Raw genomic sequence first — 23,059 nt, forward strand, 5'->3', positions numbered from 1 at the left:
ATGGCGGGCCTGGGCCCGGGCCCGGGCCCGGGGCCCGCCGTCCCCGTGTGGCTGGCCGAAGACGACCTGGGCTGCATCATCTGCCAGGGGCTGCTGGACTGTCCGGCCACGCTGCCGTGCGGCCACAGCTTCTGCCGCCGCTGCCTGGAGAGCCTGTGGGGCGCGCGGGGCGCGGGGGGCCGCTGGGCCTGCCCCACCTGCCGGGAGGTCGCCGCGCAGCAGCCGCGGCTGCGGAAGAACACGCTGCTGCAGGACCTGGCCGACAAGTACCGCCGCGCCGCGCGCGAGCTGGAGGCGGGCCCCGACTCGGCCCCCCGCCCCGGCCCCGGCTCCGGCCCGGCCCCCAGGCCCCGGCGCCGCCGGTCACTGTCGCGGGTAGGGAGGCCGAGCCCGCAGCTCCCCTCGCGTCCCCGGGCTGCCCCTTTTCTCTCTGGCTCGAACTCCCTTCCTCAGCCGTTCTACTTTTAAACGTTCCTTTTCTCAATCTAACTAACAGTGGACTCCCGCTCTTAGGAGGAACTTTGAAGTTCAGAAAAGTATGAAGAAGCAGAAAAAAAAAAATTTCCCCATCTCCCGAAAGCCTGTCAACCTAGCAGCTATACGCCTTGGCATATTTCAACTTCTTCCCAATCTATCTGCGGTCTCTTTCTCTCAAAATTGTAAAATTGTGGTAAGATGTATGTAACATTAAAACTTGCCATTTTTGCCTTTTTTTTTTTTTTTATCTCGAGATGGAGTCTCTCTCTGTCTCTCAGGCTGGAGTGCAATGGCACGATCTCGGCTCACTGCAACCTCCGCCTCCCGGGTTCAAGCGATACTTCTGCCTCAGCCTCCCGAGTAGCTGGGACTACAGGCGCGCACCACCGCGCCCAGCTAATTTCTTTTCTATTTTAGTAGAGACAGGGTTTCACCGTGTCGCCCAGGCTGGTCTCGAACTCCTGAGCTCAGGCAGTCCTCCTGCCTCTGCCTCGCAAAGTGCTAGGATTACAGATGTGAGCCACCGCGACCGGCCTCATTTTAACCATTTTTAAGTGTATAATTCAGTGACAAATTAGTTACATTTCCAATGTGCAAATAACACTGCTGTTTCCAAAACCCTTTGATGACCATAAACAGAAACTCTGTACCCATTAAGTAGTAACTCCTCATTTTCCCTCCCTCTAGCCCCTGCTCACATCTAAGCTACTTTCTGCATCTGAGTTTTCCTGTTCTAGTTATTCATATTAACTGGAATCATTCAATGTTTGTGCCTTGTTTCTTTCACTTAGCATAGTGTTTTCAAGGTTCATTCATGTAGCATGTGTCAGAACTTTATTCCTTTAATGAAGGCTGAATAATATTCCATTTGGGTGGATGTGCCACATTTTTTATTTCATTTTTTATTAATTTTTTTGAGATGAAGTCTCGCCCTATCGCCAGACCGGAAGTGCAGTGGCTCCATCTTGGCCCAGCAACCTCTGCCTCCCAGGTTCAAGGGATTCGCCTGCCTCAGTCTCCCGAGTAGCTGGGACTACAGGTGCGCACCACCATACCCAGCTAATTTTCGTATTTTTAGTAGAGACGGGGTTTCACCATGTTGGCCAGGATGGTATCGATCTCTTGACCTCGTGATCCGCCTGCCTCAGTCTCGCAAAGTGTTGGGATTACAGGCGTAAGCCACTGCGCCCGGCCAATGTGCCACATTTAAAAAAATCCATTCATCCATCCTTGGACATTTGAATTGTCTCCACCTTTTGGTTACTTGTGAATAATGCTGCAGGGAACATTGCTGTGCAAGTATCTGAGTCCCTGTTTTCCATTCTTTTGGTATATACCTAGGAGTGTGATTGCTGGATCATATGGTAATTTTATGTTTAACTTATTGAGGAATGGTTTGTTTTCCACAAGGCCTGTACCTTTTTGCATTCCCACTAGCCATATACAAGGGTTCCAATTTTTCCATATTCTTCTGAATACTTATTTTCTGGATGGTTTTGTTTTTCTTTTTTAGCATAGCTTTCACACCTTCATATAGGCGTGAAGTGATATCTCATTGTGTTTTTTTTTTTTTTTTTTTTTTTTTTGAGATGGAGTCTCGCTCTAGGCTGGAGTGAAGTGGCACAGATCTTGGCTCACTGCAATTTCAGCCTCCTGAGTTCAAGCAATTCTCCCTGCCTCAGCCTCCGGAGTAGCTGGGATTACAGGCACCTACCACCACACCTGGCTAATTTTTGTATCATTGCCAAATCAAATGTCATAAATTTTGCCCTGTGTTTTCTTCTAAGAGCTGTATTATTTTAGGTCTTACATTTAGGTCTTTGATCCATTTTGAGTTAGTTTTTGTATCTAATGTTAGGTAAGGATCCAACCTTATGCTTTTGTGTATAGATATCCAGTTTTCACAATGCAATGTGTTGAAAAACTGTCCTTTCCCCATTGAATGGTCTTGGCACCTTTGTCAAAAATCATTTAATCATATATATGAGAGTTTATTTCTGGTTACTCTATTCTATTCCATTAGTCTATATGTCTGTTTTTATGCCATTACCACTATTTATGACTCCCTCTGTCTATGGTGGTTCCCGGGTCCAGTTTTATAGAACCCAGGACCTGAACTTTGCTGTTTTAAAGGTGGAAGTACAGAAGAGCATCACAGAAGTTGGTCAGGAGCTGACAGAGCTGGGGGAACGGCTTATAGACATTGTCAGGAGCCTGCAGAGTCAGAGGCCACTATCAGAATCTGGACCAGACAATGAACTGAGCATCCTGGGCAAGGTAGGCTCTTCTGGGAGAGGAAAGGATCTGAGAGGGGTTAGGGCTAGGGATTGCTTTCAACTGAAACAACATGAATGTGTTTGAAGCTGAAGGATGCAGTAGGTCTCAACCTTTTATTGTTCTCTTCACTACCAGACATGGATGATTGGACATTTCGTATGCTGAGGTAAGGTTGGGAAGCTTTGAGTGGGCTAGGATCGTTCCACTTAACCAACTATCTCTAAGATCACCAATGACTTCTGTGTAAACCCTGTAGACATTCTGATGCCTGTCTTCACTGACCTTTCAGCAGCCTTTGACACAGTGGACCCCACCTTTATTCTTAGCTTTTGGGACAGCAGTCTTCTGCCTTTTCCCCACCTCTCTCTGAGTGATCCTTCTCAGTCTGTTTGCAGGCTCTCTCTCCTCTGCTCAGGAATTCAATGCTGGACTTCCTCAAGGCTGAGTTATAGGTCCCTTTCTCTCCCCTCCAGGTAGTCTTCCCTGTACCCATGGCTTTAATGACTACCTCTGTGCACAAATATAGCTCCAGCCTGGACCCTTCTCTGAGCACTAGGCTGCTATATCTCCCTTCTCATCTTTTCTTCTTGGGTATCTCAAAGCATCACACTTAACGTGTCTTAAACTGCTCCTCTTCTGGGATTTCTCGTCTCAATGCTGGCCCTATTATTTTTCCAAGTGCACAAGCCAGAGACATGGGAATCATGTTACCTCCTTCTCCCTCACCCTAATATGCAGCATGTTATAGCTCTAAGACCTGCCTAATTACCTCTCAAATCTATTTACTACTCTTGAGCTCCTTTGAGACTTCTCTAATCCAAGCCTCTGATAATTTCGTGTCTGGATTGCTGTCATAACCTTCCGAATGCTCCACTCTCCCTCTTCTAGTCTGTTTTCCTCATGGTCATCACAGTGACCACCATAAACACATCTGAAAATGTAACTCATCTGCTTAAAACGTTCAAGTGACATCAGTTTGCTCAGGACTAAGACCCAAATCCTCACAGGATCAACAAAGCCCTGTAGGATCCCATCTGTGTCTGCCTCTCAAATCTCATCTCTGCTCACTCTGCCTGGCTCTGTGAGCTCCCAGCTACACTGGCCGCATCAGTGCCTCTGGTGTCTCACGTCTTCCCACTACAGGGGACCCTTCATGGAATGCTCTCCTTTCCCTCTATCACTTAGGTAATGCTTGCTCATCCTGCAGATCCTAGCTAAAACATCCCTTCTTCAGAGAGAAGCCTTCACTGATTTCCTCCAACAAATCAAATTCCCCCATTAGAGGCTCTTAGGATTCCATGTACCTTTCACTGGTAGTAGTTATCACCATTGCAACTTTGTAATGACTTGTGCGTACTCTGTATTAATGTCTGCCCCCCTCCCTTTTCCTGCACTAGACTCTTAGCTTCATGAGGATAGGGACTGTTGATGCTTTTGTTCTTTTGTCCACCATTGTATCCCCATGCCCTAGCACAGTACCCAAGTACCCACTTATAGCAGGGCTCAACAAATACCCACTGAACGTATGAATAAATGCATCTTCAGGGATGCGATGTGTTGGGATAGAAAGTCTGAGAGTCTGACTTTCAGACTTAACATTGTCACTCACTAGTATCATGACCTTGGGCAAGTCTTTTCATCCTTCTGCGTATCAGGTTCCTATCTGTAATGTAGAAATAATAATACGTGGCCTGCCACATCACTGGTTTATTGTGAGGATTAAAATAGGTTTAAAAAAGTGCTTGACCAATGTTAAAATATGGGGTGATATAATTAACTGTGGCAATTTAGTTAACCCCTATGAACTTCAACTTCTTTTGTTGAAAATGGAGATTTTTTACAGGCTTTTAAACCTACTTTGTGAGGTTGTTATGCAAATGAGAGAAAGGCAATAGCTAGCATGTGGAAAACACTCAATAAGTGTAATACTACTGTATTTTGATTGGTGGAAAGAATGAGGAGTGGATTATGCAAAATTGGGAAAGAAAGTCAGGGGTTGAAGTTGGTGAGCAGATAAAGGGCTGTATTGGGGAAGAACAGGACCTGAGGCTAAAGAAAATCAGGGAGCATGTGTTGGAGGCCCCAGAAAGCAGGACCTAGATGCAGGCAACTTGAGAAGTAGCTCAAGTGACATGATATAATGATAGAGGTGGGAAAAGATTCTTTTTTTTTTTTTTTTTTTTGAGACAGAGTCTTGCTCTGTCGCCCCCAGGCTGGAGTGCAGTGGCGTGATCTTCTCAGCTCACTGCAACCTCTACCTCCTTCCTGGGTTCAAGTGATTCTCCTGCCTCAGCCTCCCACTTGGCTGGTATTACAGGCACCTGCCACCATGCCTGGCTAATTTTTGTATTTTTAGTACAGATGGGGTTTCACCATCTTGGCCAGGCTGGGCTTGGACTCCTGACCTCAGGTGATCTGCCCACCTTGGCCTTCAAAAGTGCTGAGATTACAGGCGTGAGCCACCACGCCCAGCTGAAAAGGTTATTCTGACCTCCATGGTTTATCTCAGTAACTGTCTGTAATATTTATTTTATAAAGCCCCTAGGAGTTAGATGTGGCCCCCTAAAAACAGAAAAAAAAAAGAAAGCCCCTATAAGATGCATCTAAAAATGTTAAACTTTTTTGGTATTACCTGAGAAATCCAAGTTTATTGTGCAAAATGTTAGAATAGCATTAAATAAAGCAAATTAAAATGCTCCATAACTCCATCACCCAGAAATAACCACTCTTTGATATTTTTGCTGTACTATATATTATTCCAGATTGTTTTCAAGGCATATATTTTGAGGGCCTAATTTTGTTTTTAAAAACTTGCTAGCTGCATGCAGTGGCTCATGCCTGTAATCCCAACACTTTGGGAGGCTGAGGCAGGTGTATCACCTGAGGTCAGGAGTTCAAGACCAGCCTGGCCAACATGATGAAATCTCATCTCTACAAAAATACAAAAATTAGCAGGTGTGGCAGTGGGTGCCTGTAATCCTAGCTACTTGAGAGGCTGAGGCAGGGGGATCCCTTGAACCCGGGAGGTAGAGGTTGCAATGAGCTGAGATCATGCCACTGCACTCTATCCTGGGCGACAAAGCAAGACTCAGTCTCCAAAAAAAAAAAAAAAAAGAGACTTATTTGGAGTTAAATAGATTAAATAAAAAATTATAAATGGACAGAAGGACTTGAATATAATATTTGATGGGCTGTGTAGGGGACTTCTGTTTATTCATTTTTAAATGATTAATCAATAGACTTTTTCTTCTGGCATGGATCTTTTCATGGCTTCTCCAAAGCTGGTGACTTCTGATGCAGCTGCAGGGAAAATCAAACATATTCTCCATGACCTAGAAGAAATTCAGGAAAAATTACGAGAAAACTTGTCCTGGAAAGAGGCTCCTGAAGCACAAACACAGGGTGAGCTGATCTTATTTATTGGAGGAGGATTAAATATGGAAGTTGGGGGTAATGGCGAAGTTCTCCATGGCTTTGTTCTTTGGGGACAGGATCCCAGAGTCCAGCTATATTACCACTGTGGTATTGGGAATCAGGTAGGGGTGGGCTGAGATGTTTTTGTGGCTGAATATGTTTTTGGCGATGACTGAAGCTAAGTATCACTTAATAGATAGAAACTCATTTTTGAAGATTCATGCACATCCAGGCAGGCAAATCATCTGAGGTCAGGAGTTCAAGACCAGCCTGGTCAACATGATGAAACCCTGTCTCTACTAAAAACACAAGAATTAGTCAGGTGTGGTGGCAGGTGCCTGTAATCCCAGCTACTTGGGAGGCAGAGGCACAAGAATCACTTGAACCTGGGAGGTGGAGGTTGCAGTGAGCCAAGATCATGCTATTGCACTCCAGCCTAGGCAACAAGAGTGAAACTCCATCTCGTTTCTTATTTAAGTGGAGAAGCATGATTCCTTGGAAAAAGTTTCTTAAGGAAAACAATTAGAGAGTTTATTAGTTGTCCCAAAAATTTTCTGAGAAAAAAGCAACTTTTTATTCTGTGTGCTTCTAAACTTAGGTTGGATTCTTTAGTAATTTTATTTATTTGTACAAATTTAAGATCAATTTTTAAATTTGGGGGGTTACGTTTAAAATTTCTCATTCAAAAATCAAAACAGGGCTGGGTGCAGTGGCTCACGCCTGTAATCCCACCACTTTGGGAGGCTGAGGCGAGTGTATCACCTGAGGTTGGATTTCGAGACCAGCCTGGCCAACATGGTGAAACCCCGTCTTTACTAAAAATACAAAATATTAGCTGGGTGTGGTGGCACATGCCAGTAGTCCCAGCTACTCTGGAAGCTTAGACAGAAGAATCGCTTGAACCCAGGAGGCAGAGGTTGCATTGAGCCAAGACTGTGCCATTGCTCTCCAGCCTGGGCAACAAGAATGAAACTCTGACTCAAAAAAAAAAAAAAAAGATGTGAATGTATACTGCACTTTTAATTTGTGTTTTTCCATGAATTGTCTGTTCATCTCTTGTGTTATTGGTCTTTTTAAAATTGACATTTAGGAACTCTTTGTAAATTAAAGAGATTAACCTTTTGTCTGTTATATGAATGGCAAATTTTGTTCCTTAATATCTCATTTATCTTTTATAGGTTTTATAATGCCATACAGACATTTTTAATTTTACTTTTTTTTTTTTTTTTTTGAGAAGGAGTTTTGCTCTTGTCACCCAGGCTGGAGTGCAATGGCATGATCTTGGCTCACTGCCACCTCTGTCTCCTGGGTTCAAGTGATTTTCCTGCCTCAGCCTCCCAAATTGCTGGGATTACAGGCCTGCGTCACCATAGCCAGCTAATTTTTGTATTTTTAGTAGAGACGGGGTTTTACCACGTTGGTTAGGCTGGTCTCGAACTCCTGACCTCAGGTGATCCATCTGCCTTGGCCTCCCAAAGTGCTGGGATTACAGGCATGAGCCACCACGCCTGGCCTTTACATAATTTTTTATAGAGATGAGATCTCACTGTTTTTCCCAGGCTGGTCTCAAACTCTTAGGCTCAAGCAATCCTTCTGCCTCTGCCTGCCAAAGTGCTAGGATTACAGCTGTGAGCCACCATGCCCGGCCTCAATTTTTTTTTTTTAAGAGACAGGAGACAAGGTCTTGTTCTGTTGCCTAGATTGGTTGACTAGAGTGCCATGACAATTCCTAGGCTCTAAATGTTTCCTTTTTATTTTTATTTTTTGAGACAGAGTCTGGCTCACCCCAGCCTTGACCTCCCAGGCTCAAGTGATCCTCCCTCCTTAGCCTCCTGAGTAGCTGGGACTGCAGGCACATGCCACCACACCTGGCTAATTTTTGTATTTTTGTTAGATACTGGGTTTCACTATGTTGCCTAGGCTGGCCTGGAACTCCTGGGCTCAAACAATTAGGTCACCTCAGCCTCTTGAGTAGGTGGGACTACAGGTGGCGTGACCACACTTTGTTCATTTTTTGTGTATTTTTTTTGTGGAGAATAGGTCATGCTTCTATTTTCACATAATAAATTTTATCTGGTTTTTCTTTTAAGCATTGTAGATTTTAAGTTTTGGTTAGAAAACTCAACCACCTGAAGTTTAGAAAGTAATTTTCTGATGTATATGTGTGTGTTTGTATTTTTACAGTTTACATTTAAATCTTTGGTTTCATGTTTTACATTGAAACCTTTGACCCATTTCAAGTCTATCTCAGCATGTATCCTAATGCATTTTGTTTTATTTATTATTATTATTTTTTGAGATGGAGTCTCACTCTGTTGCCCAGGCTGGAGTGCAGTGGCGTGATCTCATCTCACCACAACCTCTGGCTCTTGGGTTCAAGTGCTCTCTTGCCTCAGCCTCCCAAGTAGCTGGGATTACAGGCTCCCGCCATCACATTTGGCTAATTTTTGTATTTTTAGTAGAGATAGAGTTTCCCCATGTTGGCCAGGCTGGTCTCGAACTCCTGGCCTTAGGTGATCTGCCCGTCTCAGCCTCCCAAAGTGCTGGGATTACAGGTGTGAGCCACCACGCCTAGCCTGTAACTTTAATTTTTTAGGAACAGGTCTTACTTTGTTGCCCAGACTAGAGTATAGTGGCACAACCATGGCTCACTATAACCTCAGCCCTCCTTCTTCAGCCGCCCCAGTAGGACTGTAGGCCCACACCACCATGCTCAGCTATTTAAAGAATTGTTTTGTAAGGCTAGGTGTGGTGGCTCACGCTTGTAATCCCAGCAGTTTGGGAGGCTGAGGCAGGCAGATCACGAGATCAGAAGTTGGAGATCAGCCTGACCAACATGGTGAAACCCTGTCTCTACTAAAAATACAAAAAGTAGCTAGGTGTGGTGGCACACGCCTATAGTCCTAGCTACTTGGGAGACTGAGGTGGGAGAATCAGAAGAATCACTTGAACCTGGGAGGCAGAGGTCATAGTGAGCTGAGATCGTGCCATTGCACTCCGGCCTGGGTGACAGAAAAAAAAATTGTTTTGTAAAGACAGGGTCTCATTATGTTTCCCAGGCTGGTCTGGAGCTCCTGGCCTTAAGTGATCCACCTACCTCAGCCTCCTAACTAGCTGGGACTATAAGCATGGGCCACCATGCCTTGCTTCATGTTGCAGAATTGAAACTCTATACCCATTAAGCAACAATTCCATATTCCCTCAACCCCCTCTTACCTGGCAACCACTATTCCACTTTCCGTTTCTATGAATTTGACTATTCTGTATATCTCATCTGAGTAGAATCATACAGTATTTGTGTGAGAGGTTTATTTCACTTAGTATAATGTACTCCAAGTTCACTTATGTTGTAGCATATATCAGAATTTGGTTTCTTATTGGGTGTTTTTTGGTTTGTTTCTTTGAGATGGAGCCTCGCTCTGTTGCCTAGGCTGGAGAGCAGTGGCACGATCCTGACTCACTTCAACCTCTGCCTCCTGGGTTCAAGCGATTCGCCTGCCTCAGCTTCCTGAGTAACTGGGATCATAGGCATGTGCCTCCATGCCCAGCTAATTTTTGTATTTTTAGCGGAGACATGGTTTCACCACGTTGGTCAGGCTGGTCTCGAACTCCTGACCTTGTGATCTGCCCCCCTCGGCCTGCCAAAGTGCTGGGATATCTAAGACATGAGCCACCGCGCCTGGCCTTTTTTTTTTTTTGAGATGAAGTTGCTCTGTCACCCAGATTGGAGTGCAGTGGTGCAATCTTGGCTCACTGCAACCTCTGCCTCCCAGGTTTTTTTTTTTTTTTAATATAAAGATGGAGTTTCACCATGATGGCCAGGCTGGTCTTGAACTCCTGACCTCAGGTGATCCACCCACCTTGGCCTCCCAAAGTGCTAGGATTACAGGCGTGAGCCACCACTCCCAGCCGCCTCCCAGGTTTTTAAGCGATTTTCCCACCTCAACCTCCCGAGTAGTCGCTTGGATTACAGGCATGTGTACCACACCTGACTAATTGTGTGTGTGTGTGTGTGTGTGTGTGTGTGTGTGTGTGTGAATTTTTAGTAGAGACAGGGTTTCGCCATGTTGTCCGGGCAGGTCTCGAACTCCTGACCTCAAGTTATCCGCCCACCTCAGCCTCCCAAAGTGTTGGGATTACAGGCATGAGCCACTGCACCTGGCCAGAATTCATTACTTTTTTTTTTGAGACAGAGTCTTCCTCTGTCATCCAGTCAGTGGTGCCATCTCGGCTCACTGCAACCTCCATGTCCCAGGTTCAAGAGATTCTCCTGCCTCAGCTTCCTAAGTAATTAGGACTACAGATGCGTACTACCATGCCCAGCTAATTTTTGTTATATATATATATTTTAGTTCGAGACTGGAATCTCGCTCTGTTGCCAGGCTGGAATGCAGTGGTGCAATCTTGGCTCACTGCAACTTCTCCTCCTGGGTTCAAGCAGTTCTCCTGCCTCAGTCTCCTGAGTAGCTGGGACTACAGGCACGCTCCACCACACCCAGCTAATTTTTGTATTTTTAGTAGAGACAGGGTTTCACCATGTTGGCCAGGATGGTCTCCGTCTCTTGACCTCGTGATCTGCCTGCCTCGGCCTCCCAAAGTGCTGAGATTACAAGCGTGAGCCACCACGCCCGGCCTACTTTTTGTATTTTTAGTAGAGAGGAGGTTTCACCATATTGGCCAGGCTGGTCTCGAACTCCTGACCTTGTGATCCACCTGCCTCGGCCTCCCAAAGTTCTGAGATTATAGGTGTGAACCACCGCACCCAGCCTAAATTCATTACTTTTTGAGGCTAAATAATTCCATTGTATGTATATATCACATTTGTTTATCCATTTCTCTGTCTATGGACACATGGATTGCTTCAGTTCCCACCTGAATTTTGAGCATGTTCTCTTGACAGGCAGCTTTCTTGCTCTCATGGCCTAAGTTGTCACAGGCACACCCTAGACAAGGTCTTTCATCTCTTCTCAGACTAAGTCTTAGATTCACTTCAGCTGCAGTCACTTAAAGATACAACTAGGACAAGATTTCACCTTCTAAGTCTGCACTCTAGGACGTCCTTTACTTATCATATGCCTGATGTGGTCATTGTATTCTAGCACACATGACTGCTTAAAGTTAATAATTAAAGGTTAGCACATTGAGAGGGAGAGGTGTCAGCAATGGTGATGAGTCTCACACCAACTCAAGTTACCTAGTTTATATAACAACAGTTTAAAGCATTGACTTGGGGGTCCTGTATATTCTAGGTGTCAGGGTGCTGCAATCCTCTGGAACTGTATTAGTTAATTTTATTTGATAAGTGTGCATGAAACACCTTCTATATATGGGGCTGGCATGGGGTTTGGTGCTTAAAACAATGTAGATGAACAAGATCTCTGCCATCAAGGAGCTTAGAGCTTAGTGAGGAAACAGTGTAAAGTCCGCAGTAAGAACACGGAGGTGCATGTACCTGGGCTGCATGCACTGCCTCTGCCTGATCCAGTCCTGACACTGAAAAATGTGCAGATGATGAGAAGACAAGCCGCGTGCCTTGATCATGATGTTTGGATACCTTCAGTTTGCCTTTTTCTGATGGGACTTTCCCCTCCTAATTTTTTTGTTACTTAGGGGAACTCTTGGAAGCCCCATCTTCCTCCTCATGCCCATTGTCTGACCAGAGCCGCCCTGCACTCAGGAGAGCTTCTCAGTTTGCTCAGTGTAAGTATGTGGTTCACTTTAAACTTGGGTGTGGCTTGCTGCGGAGCAGAGCTTCGAGAACATGCTGTGTCCATCTATCTCCCTACTGCTAGGGCCACTCCTTGGCTTACTGCACATGGATTATTCCCTATACCAGGTCCTTCCATTGGGGGGAGCTGATTGCAAAGGCAAAGCAGGTTGAGACTCTATACCCAAGAGCACTCAGAGCCTAGGCAACCTTTGAGCATCTCTGCTGTGGCCACCAACTACAGCCAACTGCCTGTTCCCAAACCTGCTGAGATCTTTCTGCTGTCCCGGTCTGGCGTAGTCCTTAAGAGCATGGATCCTGGGGCCAGACTGCTTGGGTGTGACTCCCAGCGGCTCCACTAACTAGTAGTGTGATCTTGAACAAGTCACTTAAGCTCCTAGAGCCTGGGTTCCTCATCTATAAAATGGAGATAATATAGTACTTCTCTTGCGGGATTGCCATGAGGGTTAAGTGAGTGAGTATGAGGAAAACACCTGGAGTAGTCATGCTATATAAGTGTTAGCAATTTACTCACTCAATAGGAAAACATATGAAATACACAAAGTGAATAAGATATGGTCCTTAATCAGGAAGTTTCAGTTTAACTGGGGAGATATAAACAGCTGTGGTCATAAATCACCATAAGATAGCTAGAAGACGGTAAGTATCTTGAGAGAACACATAAAGCACCAAGGGTGTTGAGAAAAGCAAGAGATGACTTTTTTGCTGGGTGGGATGCAGAGAGGGCTTCCTGAAAGATGACTAGTGGGTAAGTAAAAGTTAATATGGGAAAGGAGTATTGTTGATATAACAATATCAAAGACATGTATAGAAAATTGCAAGTTGATATACCAATTTTTGTTTGTTTGCTTGTTTATTTTTGTAGAGACAGGGTCTCTCTATGTTGCCCAGGCTGGTCTGGAACTCCTGGCCTCAAATGATCCTCCTACCTCAGTCTCTCAAAGTGCTGGGATTACAGGCATGAGCCACTGTGCCTGGCCTGATTTTTTCTTTTTAGAGACAGAATCTTGCTCTGTTGCCCAGGCTGGAGTGCAATGGCACAATCTTGGCTCACTGCAACCTCTACCTCCCAGGCTCAAGCAATTCTCATGCCTCAGCCTCCCGAGTAGCTGGGATTACAGGCATGAACCACCATGCTCAGCTAATTTTTGTATGTTTAGTAGAGACAGGATTTTGCTGTGATGGCCAGGCTGGTGTTGAACTCCTGGCCTCAAGTGATCCACCCACCTCAGTCTCCCAAAGTGCTGGGATTATAGGTGTAAACCAGTGTACCCGGCTGAAGGAGCTGGCCTGATTTTTTAAATTGACATGAAGTAACTTTATAGTGGGTGCAGTGACTCATGCCTGTAATTGCAGCACTTTGGGAGGCTGAGATGGCAGGATCGCTGGAGCTCAGGAGTTCGACACCAGCCTGGGAAACATGGCAAAATCCTGCTTCTTTTCAAAATAAATTTTAAAAATAAATAAATAAATATAATTGTACATATTTATGGGATATATAGTGATGTTTCAATACATATGATGCATAGTGATCAGATCAAGGTAGTTAGCATATCTGTCATCTGAAACATTTGTCATTTCTTCCTGTTGGGTGACGTGCCAATTTTAATGCCAGTGTGAGTAAAACATTATCACACCAAAAGATACAAAGCTGCTTTTTGCTATTTCAAGACCTCTTAGCATGGATGATCAAAAGGTAACTGGCCATGTTCTTATTGTTCTTTTTTTTTTTTCCGAAGGGGCCATTAATCCAACCTTTAACTTGAAGAGCCTTTCCTGTAGCCTGGAAGTGTCCAGGGATTTCCATACAGTGACTGTGTCTCCCCGTCCACAACCCTATCGTTGGAGTTGTGAGAGGTTTTCTACCAGCCAGGTCTTATGTTCCCAAGCCCTCTCTTCTGGAAAGCATTACTGGGAAGTGGACACTAGGAATTGCAGCCACTGGGCAGTTGGGGTGGCTTCCTGGGAGATGAGCCGTGACCAGGTCCTGGGAAGGACTACAGACTCTTGTTGTGTGGAATGGAAAGGGACTAACCAGCTCTCTGCATGGCACATGGTCAAGGAAACTGTCCTTGGCTCACACAGACCTGGGGTGGTGGGCATCTGGCTGAACCTTGAGGAGGGGAAGCTTGCCTTCTATTCAGTGGACAATCAGGAGAAGCTTCTGTATGAGTGTACCATCTCTGCCTCCTCTCCTCTGCACCCTGCCTTCTGGCTGTATGGCTTACATCCTGGAAATTACCTGATAATAAAGCAAGTAAAGATGTAAGGTTTCCTCAGGGATTACAAAACAGTGGTTTCCTGGTCCCTCCTTCCCAGGGCAGTAACTTGTCTTAAGAATACCACTTTTACTGGGTGCAGTGGCTCACCCCTTTAATTCCAGCACTTTAGCAAGGTCAGGAGTTCGAGACCAGGCTGGCCAACATGGCGAAACCCCATCTCTACTAAAATACGAAAATTAGCTGGGTGTGATGGCAGACACCTGCAATCCCCGCTACGCAGGAGGCTGAGGCAAGAGAATCGCTTGAACTTGGGAGGCAGAGGTTGCAGTGAGCTGGGATCATGCCATTGCACTCCAGTCTGGGTGACAAGAGCAAGATTCTGTCTCAAAAAAAAAAAAAAAAAAAAAGAATACCGCTTTTTAGATAGAGATTGGGTCTCACTAGGTTGCCCAGGCTGGTGTCAAATTTCTGGCCTCAAGCAGTCCTCCCACCTCAGCCTCCCAAAGTGCTAGGATTACAGGTGTGAGCCACCATGTCTGGCCAAGAATACCACTTTTGAAGTTAATCCTTTTGTGCGATACAGGATTAACTCAGCTGTTATACTTACGATGTTTGAACCCTGCACATTCCAAATAAAGGACACGCCCATGCCTGGCTCCTGGGAGATAACCTCTAAGCCATTAGAATATCCTGCCTGATGAGTGTTTTTGTTTACCTGTGGGCCATGGGCCATGCAGTATCAGCTTGACCTCAGCAGCGTCAAGCTGAGGAGACTAAGCCATGTGGGCAGTGAAGCATGCCTATGTGACCAATGCCCCAAAAAAGCCCTGGACACCACAGCATGGGTGAGCTTCCCTTGTTGGTAATACTCCATGCACACATCATTGTGGTCACACATCATTGCTGGGAGAATTAAACATTATCCTCAAGACTGCCAGGAGAGGATAATTGGACGTTCTCTTCGACCTTGCCTTGTGTGCCTTTCTTCATTGCTGATTTTAATCTGTAGCCTTTCATTGTAATAAACTGTAACCATGAGTACAACAGCTTTGCTGAGTTCTTTGAGTCCTTCTAGTGAATCACTAAACGTAAGGGCAGTCTCAGGGATCTCCAAACATAATTTGCTACTTATCAATTGCTGTGTAAGAATATTGCCACAAATTTAATGGTTTAAAATAACACATATTTATTATTTCACAGTTTCTGAGAGTCAAGAGTCAGGGCACAGCTTAGCTGAGGCTCCTACCTTGGAGTTTGACAAGCTGCAGTCAACATGTCAGCTGGGGACACAGGGTCAGCAGAGGCTCGACTAGGGAAGGATCTGCCTCCAAACTCACATGGCTGTTGGCAGCCTTCAGTTCCTTGTGGGTTGCTGGACTGAGGGCCTCAGTTTCTTTCTAGTTGTTGGCTGGAGACCACCCTCAGCTCCTTACCCCATGGGCCTTTGCAACACAGCTGCTTGCTTCCTCAAATCCAACAAGGGAGAAGGTCTCCTAGCGAGACGGGCACAAAATCTTACATAGATCTTACATAGCATAACCACATGAACACATAATCATGTACATCCCATTGCCTTTGCCTTCTATTGATTAGAAGCAAGTCACGGTATCATCCACACTCAAGGCGTGGGGATTACACAAGGACATGAATGCCAGGAGATAGGGCTCATGGGGGCCACTCTATGGTATGCCTGACACAGTGTATTATTTTGCACTTGATTTCCCCTGTTTTTAAAAACATTTTACTAACATAAGAAAACAGATATAGAAAACTACATGAAACGTGTGGAGCTTAATGAGTTATTATAAGGTAAATAAATGCCCTTGTAACTATCATTTAGGTCAAGAAATAGAACCTGCTACCCACCCCAGAAGCTCCTTCCTGTGCCCTATTCTAATCACAAAACCCTCCCTATGCCTGAAAAGAGTCTTGACTTTCACACTAATCACTTCCTTGCATTTCTGTAGAGTTTTATCACTCAAATATGCATCCATAGCCACAGTAGTTTCACCCTATCCGTAAAAAAAAAATTGGTATGTCCTTTCCTGTAACAGCTTTGTTGGGAATATTATTTATTTATTTATTTTTATTTTGGATCTCACTCTGTCACCCAGGCTGGAGTGAGTGGTGTGAATCTTGGCTCACTGCAACCTCCACCTCCTGGGTTAAAGCAATCCTCAAGCTTCAGCCTCCTGAGTAGCTGGGATTACAGGTGTGAGCCACAATGCCCAGCTAATTTTTGCATTTTTAGTAGAGATGGGGTTTTGCCATGTTGCCCAGGCTGGTCTCAGACTCCTAAGCTCAGGCAATCTGCCCACCTCAGCCTCCCAAAGTGCTGGGATTACAAGCATGAACTGCTGTGCCTGGCCAACATGTAATTTACATACTATGAAATTCACTTACTTAAAGTGTACAAATATATGGCTTTTTTAGTATATTTACAGAGTTGTAAAACAATCACCATAATCTAATTTTAGGATATTGTCATCACCCCAAAAAGAACCCTCGTACCTATTATCATTTGATGTCTCTTAGTCTCCTAATATACATCTCTCTCTCTCTTTTTTTTTGTCTTACAATTCATCTGTAGAAGGACCCTGGTCTTGACTAGCACCTATTCTGGAGATGGAGACATTCAGCTCTTGACCTAGGTTGAAGAGAAAGCCCTGTCATGCAAACCAGCCAGGCAGCTTTTGACAGTACATTAAACTCTTCATGCCTTTCTTTTCCCCTCTCAAATGGACATCATTATTATTTGCCCTTCCTTACCTTCCTCACAGGATTGCTCAAAGAATTAAATAGAGTAGGAGGTGAGGAAATCAAAGAATACAAGGGTGATGGTAATTGCAGCAGCCGTGACGGAATTACATCTTACTATCACGCACCTTGGCCTCTCGCATCCTGAGACTCACACCTAATTTCTATACAGAATTAATCGCTCCTTCAAAACAGGGGCAAGCAGAATTCTTCCTCATGGTCTACTAATATACTTTCTGAGCCTCACCACTGCCCTGCTTGATGAGTATTACTACCTTTCTGTTGCTGCATAAGGAAGCAGAGGCCAGGACACGTGTGGGGGTTTGTCCAGGGTTGATCGGCTAGTCATGGCAGAGCTGGAACCAGGCCCAGTTTTCTCTTTTTTTTTTTTTTTTTGAGATCAAGTCTTCCTCTGTTGCTCAGGCTGGAGTGCAGTGGCACGATCTTGGCTCACTGAAACTTCTGTCTCCAGGGTTCAATTGATTCTTGTGCCTCAGCCTCCCAAGAAGCTGGGATTATAGGTGTGCGCCCCCACTCTTGGCTAATTTTTGTATTTTTAGTAGAGACAGGGTTTCACCATGTTGTCCAGGCTGGTCTCGAACTCCTGACCTCAAGTGATCCACCTGCCTCGGCCTCCCAAAGTGCTGGAATTACAGACATGAGCCTGGCTAGTTTTCTCATCCTGGAATCTCTCCCCTCATTACTCCCCGATGAGGTCCTATGCTAAGGTCAGGACCTGGCCTTCTGCTTTGATGGGACACAGCTAGCCCTAAAGTCATAAGATACCCTTTCTTTTTGATTTTGGTGGTTGTCCTTAGTTAGTATAGTGGCCTTGAGTTGTCTAAGCAGGGACAGAGCTTCCCTGTTTGTGCCAAGTGACCACTAAGAAGCTATGGATGGCCGGGCACGGTGGCTTATGCCTTTTGGCAGCTGAGGTGGGCGGGTCACCTGAGGTCAGAAGTTTGAGACCAGCCTAGATAACATGGCGAAACACTGTCTTTACGAAAAATACAAAAATTAGCTGGGCATGGTAGCACACATCTGTAATTCCAGCTATTTGGAGGCTGAGGCAGGAGAATCAATTGAGCCTGGGAGGCAGAGGTTGCAGTGAGCCATGATCATGCCACTGCACTCCAGCCTGGGTGATTCATTGAGACTCTGTCTCAAAAATAAATAAATAAGACTCGGCGCAGTGGCTCACACCTGTAATCCCAGCACTTTGGGAGGCCAAGGTGGGAGGATCACAAGGTCAGGGGTTCGAGACCAGCCTGGCCAATATGGTGAAACTATGTCTCTACTAAAAATACAAAAATTATCCAGGTGTAGTGGTGGGTGCCTGTAGTCCCAGCTACTTGGGAGGCTGAGGCAGAAGAATCGCTTGAACCTGGAAGGTGGAGGTTGCAGTGAGCTCTGATTGTGCCACAGCACTCCAGCTTGGGCAACAGAGCAAGGCTCCATCTGAAAAAATAAAAAATAAATAAATAAATAAACAAACAAAAAGAAGCTATGGGCCCTCACTTTCTGCATCAAGGAGCTCTTATCTTCTCACCCAGAGTTAACTTTGATGTTTGCCTTTTGTGCCAAGATTCAGAGTTTGGAGTGTGGGGTTTTAGCCTCTTGAGGTTCTTTGGTTATTGTCCTCTCAGTGTTTATCGCAATGAGGCCTCTGCGAGTGTGGGTTTTATCTGCCAGCCACATGATGTCCCCATGCTGGAGCCAAGGCACTAGAATCAGAACGATAGGAAAGACAGGAAGGCTATCACTTTTGACTCCCTTGCTTTTGGCTTGCACTTTGTGTCAGCGTATCTCTTCCAGGATACTATAGAACATAGTGTCCTTCCCTCAAACCAAACATAAAATCTCCAAAGGAGAATAACGAAAGCTGAAATGCCAGAGGATGAAAGACCTCTCACTGGGGTCTGCACTGTGGGGGTGAGGAAATATCTGCCCATGGACCAAGCCAGAAAGACTTTCCTTGGGGACTGTCTTAGTCCATTTGGGCTGCTATAACAGACTCCCATAGACTGGGTGGCTTACAAAAAAACAGAAATTCATTTCTCAGCTGGGCACAGTGGCTCACGCCTGCAATCCCAGCACTTTGGGAGGCCAAAACAGGAGGATCACTTGAGTCCAGGAGTTTGAGACCTCCATCTCCACAAAAGCATTATATATGAGCTGATGGTGATCGCATGTGCCTGTAGTCCCAGCTACTCTGGAGGCTGAGGCTGGAGGACCGCATGGGCCCAGGAGGTCAAGGCCATAGTGAGCTGTGATCATGCCACTGCACTCCAGCCTGGTGACAGAGCAAGACCATCTAAAAGAAAGAAAGAAAGAGAGAGAGGGAGGGAGGGAGGGAGAGAGCAAGAAAGAGAGAGAGGAAAAAAGAGAAGAGAAGAGAAAAAAGAAATTTATTTCTCACAGTTCTGGAGGCTAGGAAGTCCAAAATCAAAGTGTTGGCAGAAGATTTGGTGTCTAGTGAGGGAGCTCTCAGGAGTCCCTTTTTTTTTTTTTTTGAGACAGAGTCTCACTCTGTCACCCAGGCTGGAGTGAAGTGGCATGATCTTACCTTACTGCAACCTCTGCCTCCCGTGGTCAAGCAATTCTCCCTGCCTCAGCCTCCTGAGTAGCTGGGATTACAGGCACCTGCCACCAAACCTGGCTAATTTTTGTATTTTTAGTAGAGACGGGGTTTCGCCATGTTGCCTAGGCTGGTCTTGAACTCCTGATTTCTGGTGATCGACCCGCCTCGGCCTCCCAAAGTGCTGGGATTACAGTCCCTTTTATAAGGTCACTAATCTCATTCGTGAAGGCTCTGTCTTCATGACCTAATCACCTCCCAGTACCATTGCATTGGGGGTTAGGATTGCAGTACATGTAGTTTGGGAGAATGAGAACATTCAGTTTATAGCAGAGACACACAGGCTCTGGGAGACCACCAGGAACTCCTTTAGCAGCTTCTTGCCCTAACTGGGGTCATTTCTGTCAAAAATTTGTTTTCTGTCAGGCCTCGTCTCTCTTAAGTGCTTTTTTTGCTGGGGGTTGGGGAGAATGGAGTGTCCTCATCAGTGCCATGGGCTGCTTTTCTCCTCTTGCACCTTACACATTCTGGTCAGGCAGCTGCTGGATAGTTCTGTTGAATCCACTATTAGGTCTGGGGCTTGGGTTCCTGGTAGACCACCTGCTAATCAGGAAGCCACCATCTTGTTAGGCTTGAGGAATCCTCTAAAATGGTTATATCTATCTGTCCCTTGATTCTCTCTCAAATACTATTTTGTTTTGTTTTTGAGACAGTCTTGATCTGTCGTCCAGGCTAGAGTGCCGTGGTACAATCTTGGCTCACTGCAACCTCCACCTCCCAGGTTCAAGTGGTTCTCCTGCCTCATCCTCGTGAGTAGCTGGGATTTGGGGCACATGCCGCTTTCTTGTATTTTTAGTACAGACCAGGTTTTGCAATGTTGGTGAGGCCATTTTTGAACTCCTGACCTCAAGTGATCCATCCACCTTGGCCTCCCAAAGTGCTGGGATTACAGGGGTTAGCCACTGTGCTGCCCTTATTTTTATTTTAACTTAATTAATTAATTAATCTTTTTGAGATGGAGTTTCACTCTTGTTTCCCGGGCTGGAGTACAATGGCACAATCACAACTGACGGCAACCTCTGCCTCCCAGGTTCAAGCGATTCTCCTGCCTCAGCCTCCTGAGTAGCTGGGATTATAGGCATTTGCCACCACAGCCAGATGATTTTGTATTTTTAGTAGAGATGGGGTTTCTCCATGTTGGTCAGGCTGGTTTTGAACTCCCAACCTCAAGTGATCTGCCCGCCTCGGCCTCCCAAAGTGCTAGGATTACAGGCGTGAGCCACCGCGCCCAGCCAATTTTATTTTATTATTATTATTTCTTTGAGACAGTCTTGCTCTGTCACCCAGGCTGTGACCTGCACCTCCTGCATTCAAATGATTCTCCTGCCTCAGCCTTCCAAATAGTTGGGACTACAGGCATGCACCACCATGCCCAGCTAATTTTTATATTTTTAGTAGAGACGGGGTTTTGCCATGTTGGCCAGGCTGGTCTCAGATTCCTGACTTCAGGTGATCTGCCCCCCTCGGCCTCCCAAAGTGCTGGGATAACAGGTGTGAGCCACCATGGCCAGCCTATTTTATTTTATTTTTGAGACAGGGTCTTGTTCTGTCACCTAGTCTGGAGTGCAGTGGTGTCATTATGGATCACTACAGCCTTGACCTCCCAGGCTCAAGTGATCCTCCTACCTCAGCCTCCCGAGTAGCTGGGACTACAGGCATGCGCTGCCAAGCCTGGCTAATTTTTTATTTTTTGTAGAGATGGGTTCTCTCTATGTTGCCCAGGCTGGTCTCAAACTCCTGGACTCAAGCAATCCTCCCACTTCACCCTCCCAAAGTGCTGGATTTTTATAGGTGTGAGCCACCATGTGTGGCCTACTTTTTTTTCTGGGAAAGTTTAATTTGAAGACTTGGTTTTCCAGCTGATTTCAGAAACAAAACACAAAATCAAACAATGCCTGAGAAATCTGGGGAGATGTCTTAGTCCCCTTTGCCCTGGTTAAGGGAGAAGTGCTTTCCCCAGGGAAACGGGGGCTTTCAAGAGGAAATTGAGGATCTTCCTTTGTGTATGCTCAGCTCCATCACCCCTAACTCTGCCTGAGCCCTTAGCCCCAAACTCCAAATTCTTCCTCATTCATGATTCCTCAAAACCCCAACCACTGCATGATTGTCCTTCCAAAGACTGCAGACTTCCTCTTTAATTGTAGTATTTACATCATACTGAAGATATATTTTGATTTGGGATTTGCCTTCCTAATTAGCCACAGGACTTTTTTAGGACAGCGTTTCCCAGGCTTCAGCTGTTCATGCGCCCCCTGGATGATTGTAGTCACTTTTGCATGTCTCTTGTACCATAATTTACTTAGTATTTTTCCCTAAGTCAACTCACTTTCCCCTCCTCACATATATTTTTTATTGTATTTTATTTATTTGAGACAGAGTTTCTCTGTGGCCCAGGTTGGAGTGCAGTGATGTGATCTCAGCTCACTGCAACCTCTGCCTCCCAGGTTCAAGTGATTCTCCTGTCTCCCAAGTAGCTGGGATCACAGGTGCCCACCAGTATGCCCAGCTTTTTGTATTTTTAGTAGAGACAGGGTTGGCCATGTTGGCCAGGCTGGTCTTGAATTTTTGACCTCAGGTGATCCACCTGCCTGGGCCTCCCAAAGTGCCGGGATTACAGATGTAAGCTACCCTGTCCAGCCAATTTTAAAAAGAAACATTTAAACAGCTGGGCACAATGGCTCATGTCTGTAATCCCAGCACTTTGGGAGACCGAGGTGGGTGGATCACGAGGTCACGGGATCAAGACCATCCAGGCCAACGTGGCGAAACCCCGTCTCTACTAAAAATACAAAAAGATTAACTGGGCGTGGCGGCACACACCTGTAGTCCCAGCTGCTCGGGAGGCTGAGTCAGGAGAATTGCTTGAACCCAGGAGGTGGAGATTGCAGTGAGCCAAGATTGTGCCACTGCACTACAGCCTGGGCAACAGTGGGAGACTCCGTCTCAAAAAAAATAAAGAAACATTTAAACATTCATAGATGGAAACCAGAGTCATGTGTTTTAGGTACAGGGTCAACTCTAAACATGTTTCCAGGAAAACACAACAATATGACTACCTTAGTATTGTCCTCTGTCTAAGGCTCTGAACTCAAGGCTTGCTCAGAAGCCCTTGTTTTCATCTTGACTTAGAATCCAAAGATAAGAGAAAACAGAAAGACTTTCTAGACACGAGAGTCACTGTTTCTCAATGTCCTCGCTCCATCTACAATGATCTCTTGTTCTACCACTTTGGGAAACATGATTCTAAGAGATTGGTCTGGAGTGACAGAGTTCCTTCTTCTCTCCAGAGATGTCACTTTCACCAGAGGTCTCATTCTTTTACGTCTGCATGACCTCAGTGAAGGACTGTGTCTTCTCTCCTTCCCCAGTGCAATTGTTTCACCTTTATTTTTCAAAATAAATATGCCCTGTGGGAGAGAACCTCATGGCTTTAGTCAGGGGCAACCTCCAGGATATAATGTTTGGGAGTAACCGTAGGTTCTTTTCTCTGAGTGCCTTTCATATCAGTTAGGCACCAGGGTTTGACACTTGATTCTGCCTCCTCAA

The 23,059-nt window shown here is 45.5% G+C and overlaps 1 protein-coding gene across 3 annotated transcripts; it reads left to right on the forward strand.

Moving 5' to 3' along the window:
* RNF135 (ring finger protein 135) lies at positions 1-15,164 on the forward strand. Of its 3 annotated transcripts, XM_064367679.1 has the most exons (7): positions 1-375; positions 2,611-2,754; positions 5,994-6,156; positions 7,406-7,459; positions 7,959-7,978; positions 11,779-11,868; positions 13,636-13,752. In XM_064367679.1, exons 1-7 carry the CDS (start codon positions 1-3, stop codon positions 13,660-13,662), a joined length of 873 nt encoding a protein of 290 aa, XP_064223749.1. In that variant the 3' UTR covers positions 13,663-13,752. The 3 variants fall into 3 exon arrangements, with proteins under 3 accessions (XP_064223749.1, XP_064223748.1, XP_064223750.1); XM_064367678.1 differs by lacking the exons at positions 7,406-7,459; positions 7,959-7,978 and having other exon boundaries at positions 13,636-15,164; XM_064367680.1 differs by lacking the exons at positions 5,994-6,156; positions 7,406-7,459; positions 7,959-7,978.
* Positions 15,165-23,059: the final 7,895 nt, after the last annotated feature.

Source organism: Aotus nancymaae, unplaced genomic scaffold (genome assembly GCF_030222135.1).
Source record: "Aotus nancymaae isolate 86718 unplaced genomic scaffold, 86718_ANA_hifiasm-v0.15.2.pri h1tg000072l, whole genome shotgun sequence".
Taxonomy (NCBI): domain Eukaryota; kingdom Metazoa; phylum Chordata; class Mammalia; order Primates; family Aotidae; genus Aotus; species Aotus nancymaae.

Excerpts from the sequence above, each read along its gene's own strand:
- RNF135 (XM_064367678.1), top strand. The coding sequence starts at position 1 with ATGGCGGGCCTGGGCCCGGGCCCGGGCCCGGGGCCCGCCGTCCCCGTG. Across the intron at positions 2,755-5,993 it reads AACTGAGCATCCTGGGCAAG|ACTTTTTCTTCTGGCATGGA; the intron begins GTAGGCTCTTCT and ends ATTAATCAATAG. Across the intron at positions 6,157-11,778 it reads TCCTGAAGCACAAACACAGG|GGGAACTCTTGGAAGCCCCA; the intron begins GTGAGCTGATCT and ends TTTGTTACTTAG.